Here is a 16755-nt window from a genome sequence, read left to right on the forward strand (position 1 = left end):
CCTTGGGGACGGGGTTGGCCGTAAACAACTCCTAGGCCCAATTTCACGGCGCTGCTAAGCACACGATTTTCTGCTAACAGAGCCTCCGTCTATTTCATGGAGACCGTAAGTAAAAGCACAGCAAAAGGCACGCTTACTTCGGAGGAAAAATTTGCTTAACTTAGTGACGTAACAGTAGAAATCTCCAAGCACGCGCTACCGTTAGCACATCCACGCCATCAAATAGTGCTTAAGGTTAGCAATTTTTTCTGCTATGCTAAACACAACTTTTCTGCTAACTGTTAAGCAGCGCCGTGAAATTGGGTCCTGCTGCAGCCAGCCGGCCTTTATCAACCGTTTAAAACCGGCCACGTGACGGGCTCTTGACCAATAGGAAAACTGTCCTATAAGGGATTTATGAATATATAATAACAGCATTGCTGTGCTTCAAAATGTGTCCCAGTTCAAAGTTGCAACGAAAAGAGAGTTTTTCTTATGTCTCTTTCCTTAACATGGCACTTTGTAAACTTTAAAGTCCCCAAATACTTAGCTGAGATTTTCAGTCTAGAATCACTTCTCGCTTTAACGATCACAGACGAGTCGTTTCACCCTCTTCAAGTTATTCCTTGCTGCCTGTCGGTGCTCCGGCTGCGCATAGGCCAGGAACATGGTGCCGTAGAAGGTGTCAAACACGGCAATAATGGAACTTGCGGTAATGAGAGGGTCGAGAACGGCTGAAGTCAGGTCACTGAGAATTGCAATGTTTATGGCTACACTAGCCGGTAACCAAGCCACGACAAATGCAGAGAAGTGTACGATGAAGTACACGGTGGTTTTGTTGGCCGAGTGGTTCGGTGGAGGCTGCGGCGCGTTTTCATCGTTGCCTTCCTGCTCCGTCTGCTGCACACGATCTTGAAGATGCTTTAGCATCAGCATTTCATCCCGTATCTTGCGCCGCTGTTGCCTAGCGATGCGAACGAAAGAAGCTATCAGAAAAGTTACCGCGATCATGCTGGGGAAGATGGTCAGATCCAACATGACGACCATTGGGATTCGAAAACCTTCCTCCTGCATGAAACTGCTGTAGAATTGTTGGCTGTCGGTTTCCAAATTCAATATGGCGGTGAGGAAAACGGAAAGTCCGATGAGCAGAGACAGGCACCAGGACGCACCAATCAGCACGATGCAACGTCTGGGTGTCGCTAGCCGAAGATACTGCAGGGGCCGGGAGATCTTCAGGTACCGGTCAGCCGCTATGACCACCGAATTCGAGAAGTAGCCGAAAAGTCCAAAATAGGTAGAACTTGTGGCTATTGCGAGTTTGAGCGATGAGTGTTTGATATTTGACATCAGGATCACAGACCACCATGAAATCACAATTTCCGTGACAATCAAGGACACACAAAGACTGGCCATGAAATAGTTGGACACATTATGGAGGATGTGCTCCATAGCGATTGTGGCTATCAACCACACGTAGACGAGACTTGTTGCTGCTGCGATGAAAATCACGAAGATGCAGCCGGCCAACAAGGCCGGATGGACTGGGTCATCGCTCATAGATGACGCAGAGGCATTCACGATCAGTTCTTCCTCCATAATTAGGCCTTCCTTTCAAAACATTTCACCTACCAAAAAGCTGTAAGGGCATTCGAAAACACACACAAAAATCATACTTCCTCACTGAAAACTAGAGGTGAAAGTGTTCTCCGTACCAGTGGGATACCTTTTTTGTATGCGACTGACTGATGCAACGACTAAAATGCATCTCTCAATTATAAACTGTCTTGATAGGGTTTGCACGCACAGCCAGCACCGGTCGCTTTCATACATACATCATTCTAAAGTAAATTTACTCTTTTTTTCTGGAAAGGCCTAATCAGGAATGACGGAGACAAAATGAGAACTGAAGCTATGATGGAGTCTCTGAGACAGCAGTTCTTGTTTATTGGATTTTATAATGGGCCCCTTTCGTCAGTAATTAACCACGCCACTGTAATCACTACCAAGCTTTTGTCAAGTGAAAATGACAGATTAATGGATACGGAGTAATTGCCTGCGCCCTCTGTGAGCATAAAGTGCAAGTTCACAAAATTGGACTCGGCATCATCGTTTAGCCTGGAGAAGTAATTCTGATTGATTGGTGTAAATATTAAAGATGTTACGACCGTGCTCTCCGACGAATTAGAGTTCGTTCTCCTAACGGATTTTTCACTTGTATAGTTTATTTTAACGGGGGGGGGGGGGATACTACTTTTTTGAGGGGGAGGGGGGGGTGATGCTTTTGCGCCATAACAGATCCACTTTGCTAGTAGACTGGTTTCTGGTCCCTTCATACTGGTAATCGATTCTAATAGGAGCGGGAACCAGGCAGTCTACCCTGCGAGAACTGAATTATTGTCGGGTCGTTAATACATTTATTTTACGCGGGCTGATTTTTTTGGTTCTCATTCCAGTCCCGTTTGCTATTGACTATAGAGGTCGTCCGGTGTGCGCCGTTAGCAGACACTCTTTGGTACCGGACTTTTTTTTGGCATGACACCGGGACCTGGTGCTGGTCGTGCTGGCGCCGCAAGGCGTGCGTGCGCAGACCCTGGATGTGATTTTCCGTGGCGCCGTGTTTGGTCTATGGAGTAAAAAAACATGCTACGTTAGTCACAAATACGTAACGTTATGGGGTTTTTTTTTTGGATGAAAATACGTGACTCGAGTCACGAGTCATCAAGCTCGAGTCCGAGTCATCATGGTCGAGTCCGAGTCATTTTCCAATGTGACTCGAGTCGAGTCCGAGTTCTGGACTCGAGTTTCACAACACTGACGTTTTCTATGACCAATTTGAAATTCATGTAACATTATGCTCCCTAGAATTACTTAAACTGACATCATTTTTTTCTGTTCCTTGGGTTGGTTTCACATCAACAGGAGCAGTTCATCCTATGCTACGAGGTGATCTACCAACATTTTGAACGGTTCCAGCACTATTACGAAATTTTTTATTTTTTATTTAAACAATAATGTACAATTTAAGTCCATTTCATTTTTTTTCTCTACAGAAATGTATTTCAAGTAAGGCCGAGACTCTATCCTCGTACAGAAAACAGGAGAGGCTTTTTTTTAAGTCTAAATACGTGTACATGTACTTTTAATATCTATTTATGCTTTATAATTGTTTTTTTTTTTAATGTTGTAAATGTCATACAATTCAGTTTCTAACTGCTAAATGTCGTGTTTTTTAATAAACCATAAACCATATTACATCCCCCTTTAAGAAACGTGAAACATCTTCATCAAATCTGGGAACAGTCTTCTCCAAAACTGCCCTCTTTTACTGTTTAAAAAAAGGCAGTGGATATTTTGCCGGAAGCGGCAAACCTTTAGTAAACGTTTAGTTTGCCGGATATGCACTGAACATGCGCAGTTACTGTTTTTTTGTACTTCTCCGGTGACAAATTTTAGTCTGGCTCCATGCCAATATTGTCGTTGTAACCTCGTATTCACAAGATGGGATTCAGACCATTTTATAATTTCGGACTTTATTTCCCTTTTAAAAAAAATCCTCCAGAGCCTCAAATCTGAAAAAGAAAATGTAATACTCTGCAATAAAATGTTTGAGACATGTTAAAATAATAAAAGAAGAATATTCTTATTTATTTGGGGATGGGGAAATTTTTTTTTTTAAATGTGGCGAGGATCGGGATCGAACCCGAGTCATCCCGCTCACTTACACTAGAGCTTTTGCTTAACCACTTCACCAAACGTGCTACGTACAGCGCCCTCTGTTGATATGGAATGCCGCCGGCAAACCTTTAGTAAACGTTAGTTTGCCGTCATTACCTCCGGCAAAATATCCACTACCTTTAAAAAACGGCAAATCAGTTGTTCCCTTTCTCCAGCCATTTCAATGAAATGAGTTACACAATACAGTGGCACAATAACATGTATTTCGATACTTACACAGATTTGTACATTTTATTTTGAGCACAATCGCAAAAGTGAAATAATCAAATAAAAATAAATGATAAACAACATAGGCCAATAGTAAATATTAAAATTAGTACAGCCAATGCATAAAGTTATGCGCCATTCTTGTTTCATACATTAATTGTCTATAAATTTAAGGTATTTGATGATAATTTTTATTCCAAGGTCTTAGGAAGATCATTATCTATGAGCCATAATGCATGCAGCACTTACCAGCAATAATTAACGAGTTAATGGCTACGCTATTTGGTAGCCAAGCCACCACAAATGCGGAGAAGTGAACGATGAAGTACACGGTGGTTTTATCGGACAAGTGGTTCGGTCGAGGCTGCGGCGCGTTCTCATCGTTGACTTCCTGCTCCGTCTGCTGCACACGATCTTGAAGATGCTTCAGCATCAGCATTTCATCCTGTATTTTGCGCCGCTGTTGCCTAGCGATGCGAACGAGAGCAGCTATCAGAAAGGTTGCCGCGATCATACTGGGGAAAATTGTCAGATCCGACATGACGACCATTGGGATTCGAAAACCTTCCCCCTGCAGGAAACTGGCGAACGACTCTTGGCTGTTGGGGTCAAAATTCAGCAAGGCGGAGAGGAACACTGCAAGTCCGAGGGCCAGAGACAGGCACCAGAACGCACCGATCAGGACGATGCAACGTCTGGGCGTCGCTAGCCGGAGATACTGCAGGGGCCGGGAGATCTTCAGGTACCGGTCAGCCGCTATGACCACCGAATTCAAGAAATAACCGAGAAGTCCAAAGTAGGTTGAACTTGTGAGTACTGCGAGTTTGAGCGCGGAGTGGTTCAAGTTCGACATCAGGATTACAACCCACCATGAAATCAAAATTCCCATAACGATCAGGGACACACAAAGACTAGCCATGAAATAGTTGGACACATTATGGAGGGTGTGTTCTGTAGCGATTGTGGCTATTAACCACACGTAAACGAGACTTGTTACTAATGCGATGGAAATCAGGAAGATGTAGCCGGCCAACAAGGCCGGATGGACTAGTTCATCGCTCACAGATGATGCAGACGCATTCACGATCACTTCTTCCTCCATAATAGGCCTTCCTGACAGAATATTTCAGTCACAAAACACATCAAAATTTACAAACAACTGTCACTGCATTCAAAAACACAAAGAAATCCCAAATACAGTTTTCCGTACTAGTGTGATACTTTTTATGACGACGCAACGACCAAACTCGCACGTACCGGTACGTCATTATACGCTAGCCCGTTGCATCTCTCAATTTATTATAAACTGATGATGGCTTACACGCACAGCACTGGGCGCTTTCATTAAAAACATCAATTTAGAGTAAATTTACTTTTTTCAGAGTAGGCCTAATCAGGAATGACGGAGACAAAATTGGAACTGACGTTTTTGATGAGAGACACCATTAAGATTTGGCCCAGCGGTTGTTTATTTTTTTTAGTACGCCCCTTTCGTATGTTTAACAAACCGCGGGTAACTGTAACCGCTACCACGCTTTTGTCAGGTGAAAATGCCAGGATAATGGATAAGTCATTGCCTCTATATTATAAACATAATATGTAAGTTCACGATACTGGACTCAGATTTCTCGCTCAGCCTTGAGACGTAAATCTAATTGATTGGTGTAGATATTAAAGATGTTATGACCGTGCTCTTCGACGAATTGCAGCTTGTTCTCATTACGGAGTTTTCCACTCGTCCAGTTTATTTTCTGTTAACGGGAAAAGCTACACCCCTCCTCATTTTTTTGTTAGGGAGCGGTTGCTTTTGCGCGATAACAGATCCTCCTTGCTAATAGACTGGTTCTTGATCCCTACATTGTCGATTCTGATAGGGGCAGGAATCAGTCTACCCGTCGATTGCTGAATTTTTGTGATAACGTTGATACTATTTCAAAAGTAATTATCATTCCTTAAATAAAAGTGGGCCGATTGTTTTGCTCCATGTCTCATCGAAAAGTGTACCTATATATTACTGGCAAAACTAGCAATTAAAGAAAATCTGGAAAACTCGAGAATAGCTCGGACTGTACATCTTTGAAGGGAAGATACATCAATTGTAAGCATCAAAAAAGGAAATGATCAAATTACCACGAAATTCTTTACTGGACTGTTAGCATCCCGTACAATCATGGCTCCTTGTGTGCTGACGTTTTTAAGTAAAGTGATATTTTTGTATCAATTTCCAACGACCAGCGTTGGAGAAAACTGTGGTATTTTTTTTTTAAACTGCTCCTTAAATTATTCGCCATTTTCTTTGCAACTGATTACACACCTGTGATGAGGTACGAGCCTGCTAGACTGATTCTCTGACCTTATGATTCCCCAACGTCTATAAATTGCCTTGTTTCATCTTAAGTGGGGTCAGGGAACCAGACTACAAGAACATGATTGTTTTTCTTGGTTTTCCCAGCATCTACGAACCCAAAACGTGAAACAAGTCAGTGTAAAAATATTTGCTTGAACATACTATTCCTCCAAATCCATTTATTTCTGGAAAATTACATCAAAAGCAAATGTTGTACATTCCCTGTAATACATAAATACGTTCACTTGGATTAAAATGCGTGCTTAGTGACGTTCTTTTTTGTCCGTTTACATGGATGCTTTTCAAGGCTCGGTTGCTATAGTATCCGATACTGTCATTAATGTGCCATACACCGGTATAAAAAAAACCAATCGATTGAAAATATTTGAAGAGGTGTCCAGTGAGGAATGACAAAGACAAAATTGGAACTGACGCTTTCATGAGAGACACCGTTAATGGATTTATTAATACGCCCCTTTCGTCGGTAATTAAGAAACCGCGCGTTACTGTAATCACTGCCCAGCTTTTGTCAGTTGGAAATGACAGAATAATGGATATGGTGAAATTGCCTCTGTTTGCATAATATGTAGGTTCACGATACTGGACTCGAATTAATCGTTCCGCATTGAGAAGCAATTCTTATTGATTGGTGTAAATCTATTGAAGATGTTACGACCGGGCCTTCCACAATGCAGTGCACCACCAAGAGTTTGCCCAGAACAGTTCATTTTCTTTTCCAGTGTATTGTGGGAGATGGTCGACAATTTCGCAGCGCGGGACATTTGAAATTACTGGTTTTTCCAGTCAGTAGTTTCGTAAGCGGATGATTTCAGCATAATGTTTGGCCCTTTTTGCAATATGGTGTTTTTATAAGGCGGCAGAAGGCCATACCAATTCAAAGTCACAGCGGGTAGCGACAGTTCAGTTTTTTGTATTTTTCTGTCCTTAATAAATATGGAACTTTCCATCAAACAAGTCCTCAGCTGTGAGAGATCCAAGTGCCCTAAACCAGATTTGTGTTCCATTAGTGAACGCGAGAGGCACGGCCTCATCTGCCACAAGACCACCTTGTTGTGAAAAAAAAGATAGAACCGTGGTCTATGAAGGCTGCAACCAGTCATTGCCAACAACCTAGCCAATGATGAAACACAAAAAAAGTCATCTGTGGGCACATGTGCGAGATGGGCAGACCCCCGGCTGCAACACACTGTCACTGACCTAGGCATACACGTGTTCGGTCTGCATTGAATGGGAAAGTAATAGTGGTAAGATCGAAACTTGATAATGTTTAATGGCCCCTAGAGTTGGCAGTCTGGAATCACATCTCGCTTTAATGATCACAGATCAGTCGCTTCATCCTCTTTAAGTTACTCCTTGCTGCCTGTCGGTGCTCCGGCTGCGCATAGGCCAGGAACAAGGTGCCGCAGAAGGTGTCAAACATGGCAATAATGGAACCGACGGTCATGAGAGGGTTGAGAACGGCTGAAGTCAGGTCAGTGTTAAAAACTGCAATGTTAATGGCTACACTATTTGGTAGCCAAGCCACCACAAATGCGGAGAAGTGTACGATGAAGTACACGGTGGTTTTGTTGGTCGAGTGGTTCGGTCGAGGCTGCGGCGCGTTCTCATCGTTGCCTTCCTGCTCCGTCCGCTGCGCTCGATCTTGAAGATGCTTCAGCATCAGCATTTCATCCCGTATCTTGCGCCGCTGTTGCCTAGCGATGCGAACGAGAGCAGCTATCAGAAAGGTTAGCGCGATCATACTGGGGAAAATTGTCAGATCCGACATGACGACCATTGGGATTCGAAAACCTTCCCCCTGCAGGAAGCTGGCGAATGACTCTTGGCTGTTGGGATCAAAATTCAACAAGGCGGAGAGGAACACTGCAAGTCCGAGGGCCAGAGATAGGCACCAGGACGCACCGATCAGGACGATGCAACGTCTGGGCGTCGCTAGCCGGAGATACTGCAGGGGCCGGGAGATCTTCAGGTACCGGTCAGCCGCTATGACCACCGAATTTAAGAAGTAGCCGAGAAGTCCAAAATAGGTAAAACTTGTGAGTACTGCGAGTTTGAGCGCGGAGTGTGTCAAGTTTGACATCAGGATCACAGCCCACCATGAAATCAAAATTCCCATGACGATCAGGGACACACAAAGACTGGCCATGAAATAGTTGGACACATTATGGAGGATGTGCTCCATAGCGATTGTAGCTATCAACCACACGTAGACCAGAACTGTTGCTACTGCGATGAAAATCACGAAGATGTAGCCGGCCAACAAGGCCGGATGGACTGGGTCATCGCTCACGGATGGCGCAGACGCATTCACGATCACTTCTTCCTCCATAATTATAGGCCTTCCTTCAGAAAATTTCAGTCACCAAAAGCATCAAAATTTACAAACAACTGTCAGTGCGTCAAAAGCACAAAGAAATCCCATCTGCTTCAGTGAAAACAGAAAAACAACCAACTTGTGTGATACCTAGTTGGTAAATGACTATATGACGCAACGACCAAATTCGCACGTACCGTACATAACGGTACGTTATGCATATACGCTGTAGCCGGTTGCATATCTCAATATTATTATACACCTTGAAACGGCTTACACGCACAACACCGGGCGCTTTCATAAATCGTTCTACATCTGAAAAGGCCTAATTAGGAACGACGGCCGAAAACTGAAACTGACGCTTTGATGAGAGTTAATATTTGGCCCAGCAGTAAAGTGGATTTGTTGATACGCCCCTTTCGTCGGTAAATAACAAGCCGCGCGTTACTGTAACCGCTACCATGCTTTTGTCAGGTGAAAATGCCAGAATAATGGATAAGTACTTGCCTCTATTATGAACATATTATGTAAGTTCACGATACTGGACTCGGATTTATCGCTCAGCCTTGAGACGTAAATCTGATTGATTGGTGTAGATATTAAAGATGTTATGACCGTGCTCTTCGACGAATTGCAGTTTGTTCTCATTACAGAGTTTCCACTCGTCCAGTTTATTTTCTGTTAATGGGAAAAGCTACACCTCCCCCATTTTTTTCGGTAGGGATCGGTTGCTTTTGCGCGATAACAAATCCTCCTTGCTAATAGACTGGTTCTTGCTCCCTACATTGTCGATTCTGATAGGGGCGGGAATAAGTCTACTCGGCGATTACTGAATTTTTGTGATACTTAAACGTTGATACGTGTATTTTGAAAGTAATTATCATTCCTAATTTTGCTCCGAATGTCTCATTCAAAAGTGTACCAATATATTACTAGCAAAACTAGAAATTAAAGAAAATCTGGAAAATTCGAGAATAGCACGGACTGTGCGTCTTTAATACATAAATACGTTCACTTGGATTTAAACACGTGCTTATTAGTGACGTTCTTTTTGGTTCGTTTACATGATGCTTTCATGACCCTGTTGCTATAGTATCCGATACTGTCATTAACGTGCCATACACCGGTATAAAAAAAAAATCGATTGAAAAAATAGTGGCTAAGTTCAGATCAGGAAAAGTCCGCATGTAATTGGTTGTAAATAAATATATTACTTTGTTGGTATTAAAATAGCAGTCCTTGTTGCAGCATATTGCCTTATAAATACCACAGGATACAACACAATAATACAACTTGGGCAAGAATTTAAAACCCACTTGTTGAGGAGTCTACGATTTACTTGGTAACCAGTAAAATGGTCTGTGAAAATGGTCAAAGATTGAATGACTTCGTTTATCGCTTATTCCAAGTATGAAAAATAATCCAAAACTGTGTCCTCCCAAATTAGCTTCAGGACGACATCGGTCCGTCTATCGATAGAAGAGCTGCAAAAAAATGCTGGTTGTTCCACGTCGTTACTGCGGGTTGAGAGCGGGGCCTCCGTCCCTTGAGATCATGATGATCATCAGGAGCAGCGATTTCTTGCTATCAGTTGCGGGGGGGGGGGGACCAGTAGCTTGAGAAATGGATAGGTGGGGTATTCATATTATCTAACTCTAGGGGGCGTCCTTCATCAAATGTATTCATCCAATCATAGTTGAGGATGTCACAGTGTAGGTTTGACATCGTGATGGAGAAGATCAACCCTGAAAAGGGCCGAGTGAGTCGCAATCGGCCCCATATAATTGTTAACATTTTGTGATATCTAATATTTTCGAACCAAGCCTTTATGAATTGATTAGTCTCATTCCAAGACCAGAATTGGATTTTATTCCCACTCCCGATCCCTTGCAAGCGTGGTGAAGTCGCCGAGACTGCAGAGGGCGCTGTCAACAAGATGAATCCGATCCAGTATTGGGATCTTTGGCACTCCGACCCGAGACATTCCGAGCAAACCTCAGGAGTACTGTAGTCAAGCGTATGTTGCGCGCGCGTGAGGTATGCTGGGAATTGTCAGGTCTAGGAAGCCATAGTTCCCAAGACTGGATTGGATTCGTCTTGTTGATAGCGCCCTCTGCCGTCACTTGCCAGGATTGTCAATATTCGCTCGTACCCCCCCCCCCCCCCACCCCCCCCCCCCACCCCCCCCCCCCCCCCCCGCCCTGCAAACGCTGGGCTACTCTGATGAATTCACGCTCTGATTGGTTGGATTTTGCGTGACCAGTGACCTGCGCGTCATCAAGTTCATGACTCTGCAAGGTTTGAAACGGCCGTTGATAGTTGAGGATGTCACAGTGTAGGTTTGACATCGTGATGGAGAAGATTAACCCTGAAAAGGGCCGAGTGAGTCGTAATCCGCCCCATGATTGTTAACATTTGGTGAAATCCAATATTTTGAGCCAAGCCTTTATGAATTGATTAGTCTCATTCCAAGACCAGAATTGGATTTTATTCCCACTCCCGATCCCTTGCAAGCGTGGTGAAGTCGCCGAGACTGCAGAGGGCGCTGTCAACAAGATGAATCCGATCCAGTATTGGGATCTTTGGCACTCCGACCCGAGACATTCCGAGCAAACCTCAGGAGTACTGTAGTCAAGCGTATGATGCGCGCGCGTGAGGTATGCTGGGAATTGTCAGGTCTAGGAAGCCATAGTTCCCAAGACTGGATTGGATTCGTCTTGTTGATAGCGCCCTCTGCCGTCACTTGCCAGGATTGTCAATATTCGCTCGTACCCCCCCCCCCCCCCCCCCGCCCTGCAAACGCTGGGCTACTCTGATGAATTCACGCTCTGATTGGTTGGATTTTGCGTGACCAGTGACCTGCGCGTCATCAAGTTTATGACTCTGCATGGGTTTGAAACGGCCGTTAAGACTGATTCATTACTCTTTTATTCCAGTTCAGAGATGTTTTTTTCTCGTTGAAAAGCGTAATAATGCAGGAAATTCTGTAAAACTTATCTGTGTTGTGAATTTACTATTCCCGTCACTTGCTCAGACTCCGTTTCGGATCACGAACGGTCGGATTGCATTATGCGACGCTAAACATTTGTCCACATGGTCCGCAATGAAACAGAAATCACATCCGGTATGGAATGTGCGCATTTCTAGGGGAAGTTTTCGGATAGCATTTTACGCACATTGTCTAATTGCAGTCTTGAACAGCTGCAGCCAGATGCTTTAAATACAGAGGTCATAGGCCACTTCCTTCACAAGATTCTGTGAAGCTCATCAGAGTATCCCAGCGTCCTGTTTGCAGGGAGGGGTTAGAGCGAATTGTCAATTGAGCCTGAAAGTGCACCATTTTGTCTTTGAGCTTCCGGACCGGCCCCCGCGACCCATCTATGGGCGTTTTACACCAGGTTGCCCTTTTTCTTGCTAACATTTTCGACAATGATTTGTAACCGTAATCACCCCGAGAAATATTCATGTTGGAAATGTTATCTGGGCATTCCACAAGAAAGAAAAATGATAAGAAGTCAGTTGGAGATTGGTAACAACGACTCTTACTCACGACCTCCACACCCGGAATTAAAAATCCTCTAAACTATTCCAGTATGAGACACCTCGATGAACAACATTTTTTTTAGACATTGACGTCCTGTTGAATTGGGCCAACACATTTCCCCTGGCGCTACTTCGATTATAATATACATGAATGTTAGAATTTATGAGAGATTTTTTACTTGTTTGTTGTCCTAAGATTTAAAATAAAAAATAAAACAAAATAAACGAATGTAAAACAAGAATTAAGACGGGGTAGGAGTAAGTTATGCATAAAATATATACATGGATTTTCCCAGATTAAGTTGGTATAAGTCATTACAATGTAATATATTTAATTTAGTAAATAATGGAGCAGAATGATCACGGTAGCCAGCATTCGAAATTGCACGAACCGCTCGTTTTTGTAAAGTAAGTATTTGTTAAATTTAGATGACAAATGATAGATGATTTTTTCTTAGGGGGAGCTATAATTTTTAAGGTGCTGCAATAATCAGTTTTACATTTTCTTGTATTTCTTCGAGGATGTGTTGCTACAGTAATTGCTACAATAATCGATACGAATCAAAAGGTAAAGTCACAAGAGAAATTGTATGTGCACTGGTTTTAAAAATCGTTGGGTGAATTGTTTGTTTTTACAAATATTATTTTGATTAATTATGACCTGAAACAGTAGCTACTGAAGCAAAACCTATTCTAAAAAAAGGCAGTTCGCAAGAAAACCCGCGAAACTTCACTGCACGAGTTGAATACACGGAACAATTCTACTTAGGATTCAATTGAATCGGTAACTAATAAAACAATCTGTAACGATTCACCGGTACCAGGCAGCTATTCGTGAATACATTTGTGCTTGGCCGGTTTTAAAAAAACACACTATGTTTAAACCGGTTGGAATCTGGAGGCTGATAATCACCCTCGCCTTTGGCCATGGTCGTCGTCAGGATTTTTTCTAGAGGAGGGCAAAACATATTTTTTTCCCAAAAAATTCTTGTATTTCTCAACAAAGTCTAGATTCATCAGTTTTAGAGGGGGGGGGGGGGGGGGCAGGGACATTTTGGCACCCCAACTCATTAAATTTACACCACTATGACTTCGCGCCTCTTTTTCTTTTCTTTTTTTTTCTCTTTTTCCCCTTTTTGTTTTGCTTTTCCAGGGGGGCCCCCCTTGCCCCCCCCCCCCTCGCGACGCCCATGCCTCAAACCGGATTTAAACACAGTGTTTAATATCGGCCAAGCACATATTTATTCCCATTCATAAATAACTGTTCGGTCAAAAAATCAAAACTTTTCGTTCCAAAAGTCAAAACAAGTCCAAAATTATAAATTTTCAACGATTTCGTTCAAAATTTTTACTTCCTTTTTTTTCGAAACACCCCTCTAGCTAAATTATGGTATGTCCCTCTCGCAGAGTAGCCGTAAACCAACCTCGTCCCCAGTCCTTACTTTATTTCCAACCTCGTTTCCAATAGTAAGCCCTGGATAGGAAACTTTCTTCCTGTATACTGATTCGACACCGTAATTTGCTAATAATGGATTATATCGTGTAGTTGGTGTTGTTATTTTCAACGTGCATTACGTGTAGTTTCACGATCTTTGCAACTATAACGTCCACGCCTTCTCTATAATACTCCTTTCCTTTCCAGTTTGCTCATATTAATATGAAATGTGATACTGCATATTGGCGGGCCAGATTATAACATTTTAACTTCCAAAAAAAATCGTGTTTTCATAACTCACGGCGCGACGAATTGATGCTGTTTTTACAATACCCCACACACCGCAAACAAAAACAAACGCTAGCACCAGACTATTCCTCATTTGCATACGTGTTCAAAAATCTTGCACATGCAAATGATCCAATACCAGGGTGAGAGAAAAGGTAGAGGTGGGCGCGTACTGCTCGAAACCTTGGGGACGGGGTTGGCCGTAAACAACTCCTAGGCCCAATTTCACGGCGCTGCTAAGCACACGATTTTCTGCTAACAGAGCCTCCGTCTATTTCATGGAGACCGTAAGTAAAAGCACAGCAAAAGGCACGCTTACTTCGGAGGAAAAATTTGCTTAACTTAGTGACGTAACAGTAGAAATCTCCAAGCACGCGCTACCGTTAGCACATCCACGCCATCAAATAGTGCTTAAGGTTAGCAATTTTTTCTGCTATGCTAAACACAACTTTTCTGCTAACTGTTAAGCAGCGCCGTGAAATTGGGTCCTGCTGCAGCCAGCCGGCCTTTATCAACCGTTTAAAACCGGCCACGTGACGGGCTCTTGACCAATAGGAAAACTGTCCTATAAGGGATTTATGAATATATAATAACAGCATTGCTGTGCTTCAAAATGTGTCCCAGTTCAAAGTTGCAACGAAAAGAGAGTTTTTCTTATGTCTCTTTCCTTAACATGGCACTTTGTAAACTTTAAAGTCCCCAAATACTTAGCTGAGATTTTCAGTCTAGAATCACTTCTCGCTTTAACGATCACAGACGAGTCGTTTCACCCTCTTCAAGTTATTCCTTGCTGCCTGTCGGTGCTCCGGCTGCGCATAGGCCAGGAACATGGTGCCGTAGAAGGTGTCAAACACGGCAATAATGGAACTTGCGGTAATGAGAGGGTCGAGAACGGCTGAAGTCAGGTCACTGAGAATTGCAATGTTTATGGCTACACTAGCCGGTAACCAAGCCACGACAAATGCAGAGAAGTGTACGATGAAGTACACGGTGGTTTTGTTGGCCGAGTGGTTCGGTGGAGGCTGCGGCGCGTTTTCATCGTTGCCTTCCTGCTCCGTCTGCTGCACACGATCTTGAAGATGCTTTAGCATCAGCATTTCATCCCGTATCTTGCGCCGCTGTTGCCTAGCGATGCGAACGAGAGAAGCTATCAGAAAAGTTACCGCGATCATGCTGGGGAAGATGGTCAGATCCAACATGACGACCATTGGGATTCGAAAACCTTCCTCCTGCATGAAACTGCTGTAGAATTGTTGGCTGTCGGTTTCCAAATTCAATATGGCGGTGAGGAAAACGGAAAGTCCGATGAGCAGAGACAGGCACCAGGACGCACCAATCAGCACGATGCAACGTCTGGGTGTCGCTAGCCGAAGATACTGCAGGGGCCGGGAGATCTTCAGGTACCGGTCAGCCGCTATGACCACCGAATTCGAGAAGTAGCCGAAAAGTCCAAAATAGGTAAACTTGTGGCTATTGCGAGTTTGAGCGATGAGTGTTTGATATTTGACATCAGGATCACAGACCACCATGAAATCACAATTTCCGTGACAATCAAGGACACACAAAGACTGGCCATGAAATAGTTGGACACATTATGGAGGATGTGCTCCATAGCGATTGTGGCTATCAACCACACGTAGACGAGACTTGTTGCTGCTGCGATGAAAATCACGAAGATGCAGCCGGCCAACAAGGCCGGATGGACTGGGTCATCGCTCATAGATGACGCAGAGGCATTCACGATCAGTTCTTCCTCCATAATTAGGCCTTCCTTTCAAAACATTTCACCTACCAAAAAGCTGTAAGGGCATTCGAAAACACACACAAAAATCATACTTCCTCACTGAAAACTAGAGGTGAAAGTGTTCTCCGTACCAGTGGGATACCTTTTTTGTATGCGACTGACTGATGCAACGACTAAAATGCATCTCTCAATTATAAACTGTCTTGATAGGGTTTGCACGCACAGCCAGCACCGGTCGCTTTCATACATACATCATTCTAAAGTAAATTTACTCTTTTTTTCTGGAAAGGCCTAATCAGGAATGACGGAGACAAAATGAGAACTGAAGCTATGATGGAGTCTCTGAGACAGCAGTTCTTGTTTATTGGATTTTATAATGGGCCCCTTTCGTCAGTAATTAACCACGCCACTGTAATCACTACCAAGCTTTTGTCAAGTGAAAATGACAGAATAATGGATACGGAGTAATTGCCTGCGCCCTCTGTGAGCATAAAGTGCAAGTTCACAAAATTGGACTCGGCATCATCGTTTAGCCTGGAGAAGTAATTCTGATTGATTGGTGTAAATATTAAAGATGTTACGACCGTGCTCTCCGACGAATTAGAGTTTGTTCTCCTAACGGATTTTTCACTTGTATAGTTTATTTTAACGGGGGGGGGATACTACTTTTTTGAGGGGGAGGGGGGGTGATGCTTTTGCGCCATAACAGATCCACTTTGCTAGTAGACTGGTTTCTGGTCCCTTCATACTGGTAATCGATTCTAATAGGAGCGGGAACCAGGCAGTCTACCCTGCGAGAACTGAATTATTGTCGGGTCGTTAATACATTTATTTTACGCGGGCTGATTTTTTTGGTTCTCATTCCAGTCCCGGTTGCTATTGACTATAGAGGTCGTCCGGTGTGCGCCGTTAGCAGACACTCTTTGGTACCGGACTTTTTTTGGCATGACACCGGGACCTGGTGCTGGTCGTGCTGGCGCCGCAAGGCGTGCGTGCGCAGACCCTGGATGTGATTTTCCGTGGCGCCGTGTTTGGTCTATGGAGTAAAAAAACATGCTACGTTAGTCACAAATACGTAACGTTATGGGGTTTTTTTTTTGGATGAAAATACGTGACTCGAGTCACGAGTCATCAAGCTC

General features: G+C 43.5%; 4 protein-coding genes across 4 annotated transcripts; all 4 read right to left on the reverse strand.

Moving 5' to 3' along the window:
• Positions 1-561: 561 nt before the first annotated feature.
• Positions 562-1578, reverse strand: LOC119736675 (D(1A) dopamine receptor-like). The gene has a single exon (XM_038210691.1). The coding sequence runs from the start codon at positions 1576-1578 to the stop codon at positions 562-564; it is 1017 nt and encodes a 338-aa protein (XP_038066619.1).
• A 2566-nt stretch (positions 1579-4144) lies between these two features.
• LOC119736677 (probable G-protein coupled receptor No18) lies at positions 4145-5026 on the reverse strand. The gene has a single exon (XM_038210692.1). It carries the CDS (start codon positions 5024-5026, stop codon positions 4145-4147), a length of 882 nt encoding a protein of 293 aa, XP_038066620.1.
• Positions 5027-7601: 2575 nt separating this feature from the next.
• Positions 7602-8621, reverse strand: LOC119736678 (D(1B) dopamine receptor-like). The gene has a single exon (XM_038210693.1). The coding sequence runs from the start codon at positions 8619-8621 to the stop codon at positions 7602-7604; it is 1020 nt and encodes a 339-aa protein (XP_038066621.1).
• A 5994-nt stretch (positions 8622-14615) lies between these two features.
• LOC119736679 (D(1B) dopamine receptor-like) lies at positions 14616-15401 on the reverse strand. The gene has a single exon (XM_038210694.1). It carries the CDS (start codon positions 15399-15401, stop codon positions 14616-14618), a length of 786 nt encoding a protein of 261 aa, XP_038066622.1.
• Positions 15402-16755: the final 1354 nt, after the last annotated feature.

Source organism: Patiria miniata, unplaced genomic scaffold (genome assembly GCF_015706575.1).
Source record: "Patiria miniata isolate m_02_andy unplaced genomic scaffold, ASM1570657v1 HiC_scaffold_3, whole genome shotgun sequence".
NCBI lineage: Eukaryota > Metazoa > Echinodermata > Asteroidea > Valvatida > Asterinidae > Patiria > Patiria miniata.

What these genes read in the sequence shown, in the direction of transcription:
- LOC119736675 (XM_038210691.1), bottom strand. Translation starts at nt 1,578, where the DNA reads ATGGAGGAAGAACTGATCGTGAATGCCTCTGCGTCATCTATGAGCGAT.
- LOC119736677 (XM_038210692.1), bottom strand. Translation starts at nt 5,026, where the DNA reads ATGGAGGAAGAAGTGATCGTGAATGCGTCTGCATCATCTGTGAGCGAT.
- LOC119736678 (XM_038210693.1), bottom strand. Translation starts at nt 8,621, where the DNA reads ATGGAGGAAGAAGTGATCGTGAATGCGTCTGCGCCATCCGTGAGCGAT.
- LOC119736679 (XM_038210694.1), bottom strand. Translation starts at nt 15,401, where the DNA reads ATGGTGGTCTGTGATCCTGATGTCAAATATCAAACACTCATCGCTCAA.